Raw genomic sequence first — 1,932 nt, 5'->3', positions numbered from 1 at the left:
CTGCTGAACACAAGCTGGAGAGCTGCCCTGGGGTTTCAGAGCCTCACTTAATTGCAAACACAAATGAAGGGTAATGGCTTCCACAACTGGCTTGGAGCAGTGTTGGTTTTAATTGAGACGTGATCACACAGACATGGGGAGGGGATGAGTCACTAGTGAGAGGAAGGGACAGGAGCAAGTCAGTTGTGACTAACCTGAAATTACTGGTTACTTTGACATGATTAATAAGAAACTCTCCAACTCCTGGTGGTACCGAGGGATGGAAAGTCCTGCAGTCACCCCTTGGGCTGCAGCAGTGTGGACCAGAAAGCCCCTGGTAGTGGGAGGAAGGTCTGGCAAGACTGAACCCCCTCTCCTTTGCTCTAGAACGATGATGGGACCTACACGGGGTTCATTAAAGTGCATCTGAAGCTGCGTCGTCCCGTGACGGTCCCGGCCGGGATCCGGCCACAGTCCATCTACGATGCCCTCAAGGAGGTGAACTTGGCCAGCATGACGGACAAGAGAACCTCCTTCTACCTGCCCCTCGATGCCATCAAGCAGCTCCACATCAGCAGCACGACCACAGTGAGCGAGGTGATCCAGGGGCTCCTGAAGAAGTTCATGGTGGTGGATAATCCCCAGAAGTTTGCACTTTTCAAGGAGATGCGGAAGGATGGGCAAGGTGAGTCCGTGCCCTCGGGCCCTCCAGCTTCCCTGCAGCTCCTTGGTTTGTTTGTGATTTTGTGTGGCAGAAACATCATCCAAGCATTTTCCTAGGACTTGCTGGTCCTAAATGCCAGGTGAATAAATGGTCTGACCTCCACAAGAGCTGCTTAAGCTACTGGGGGATTCCTGGTTCTCAGAAGGGGGCTGAAGTCCCCTGAGACCTAACGGGGATCAGGATGGATCTCTGATTAGAGACTCAGCTGTTGACAATATGATCCTGAGCAGCACAAACTGCTTCTTGCTTGCTCCAATTGACCTCCTGAGCCTTCCTTTGCCCTGGCAGCCAGGGGCTGACTGTGAGTGTCTGCTGTCCCCTTGCAGTGCTGCTCCAGAAGCTGCCCCTCACCGAGTACCCCCTGTTCCTGCGCCTGCTGGCAGGTCCTGACACCGACGTGCTCAGTTTCGTGCTGAAGGAGAACGAAACCGGGGAAGTTGAGGTATGTTGGTGGCTCTTTTCCCCCCCTCATCCTGTGGACATTCCCAGCGTTGCAGAGCTGGGAGGGGTGTGGAAGTGGTGCCACCAAGCAAAGCTGCTTCCCTCTGGTGGGGCTGGGTTCATAGAATCATAGAATCTTAGGGGCTGGAAGGGACCTCGAAAGATCATCTAGTCCACCCTCCCTGCCAGAGCAGGGTTACCCAGAGCACATCACACAGGAACACATCCAGGTGGGTTTTGAATGTCTCCAGTGAAGGAGACTCCACAACCTCCCTGGGCAGTCTGTTCCAGTGCTCTGTCACGCCTACAGTAAAAAAATTTTTTCGGATATTCACCTTGAACCTCCTATGCTCCAATTTACACCCATTCCCCCTTGTCCTATCACTGGTCATCACTGAGAAAAGCCTAACTCCATCTCCCTGACACTCACCCCTTACATATTTGTAAACATTGATGAGGTCACCCCTCAGTCTCCTTTTCTCCAAGCTAAAGAGACCCAGCTCCCTCAGCCTTTCCTCATAAGGGAGATATTCCCCTCCCTTCAGCATCTTTGTAGCTCTGTGCTGGACTCTTTCAAGCAGTTTACCATATCAAGATTTTCTCCAGACTTCCATGACCAGCTCAGGGGGCTCCTTGAATCAAGTGCTGTGGCTGTTCCTCAAGGATGTTGATTTTTAAAAAAAACACAACTAAACCATCTGTGAAGATGCTGAGGCCAGTTTTGATGGCCAAACCATAATCTGTTTACAGAACCAAGCAACGCTATCCCAGAGTTAATCCTCCATAAT

The 1,932-nt window shown here is 51.7% G+C and overlaps 1 protein-coding gene across 1 annotated transcript in view; it reads left to right on the top strand.

Moving 5' to 3' along the window:
• Window positions 1–1,932, top strand: part of RASSF5 (Ras association (RalGDS/AF-6) domain family member 5) — a 20,081-nt gene that overhangs the window by 16,631 nt on the left and 1,518 nt on the right. The window contains exons 5-6 of the mRNA XM_009997518.1: window positions 367–664; window positions 1,030–1,145. Coding sequence (XP_009995820.1) covers window positions 367–664; window positions 1,030–1,145 — 414 coding nt within the window. The remainder of the gene's footprint in view (window positions 1–366; window positions 665–1,029; window positions 1,146–1,932) is intronic.

Source organism: Chaetura pelagica, unplaced genomic scaffold (genome assembly GCF_000747805.2).
Source record: "Chaetura pelagica isolate M959 unplaced genomic scaffold, ChaPel_1.0 scaffold215, whole genome shotgun sequence".
NCBI lineage: Eukaryota > Metazoa > Chordata > Aves > Apodiformes > Apodidae > Chaetura > Chaetura pelagica.
The sequence above is the reverse complement of the archived record's forward strand: the minus strand, read 5'-3'. Positions and strand labels throughout refer to the sequence as shown.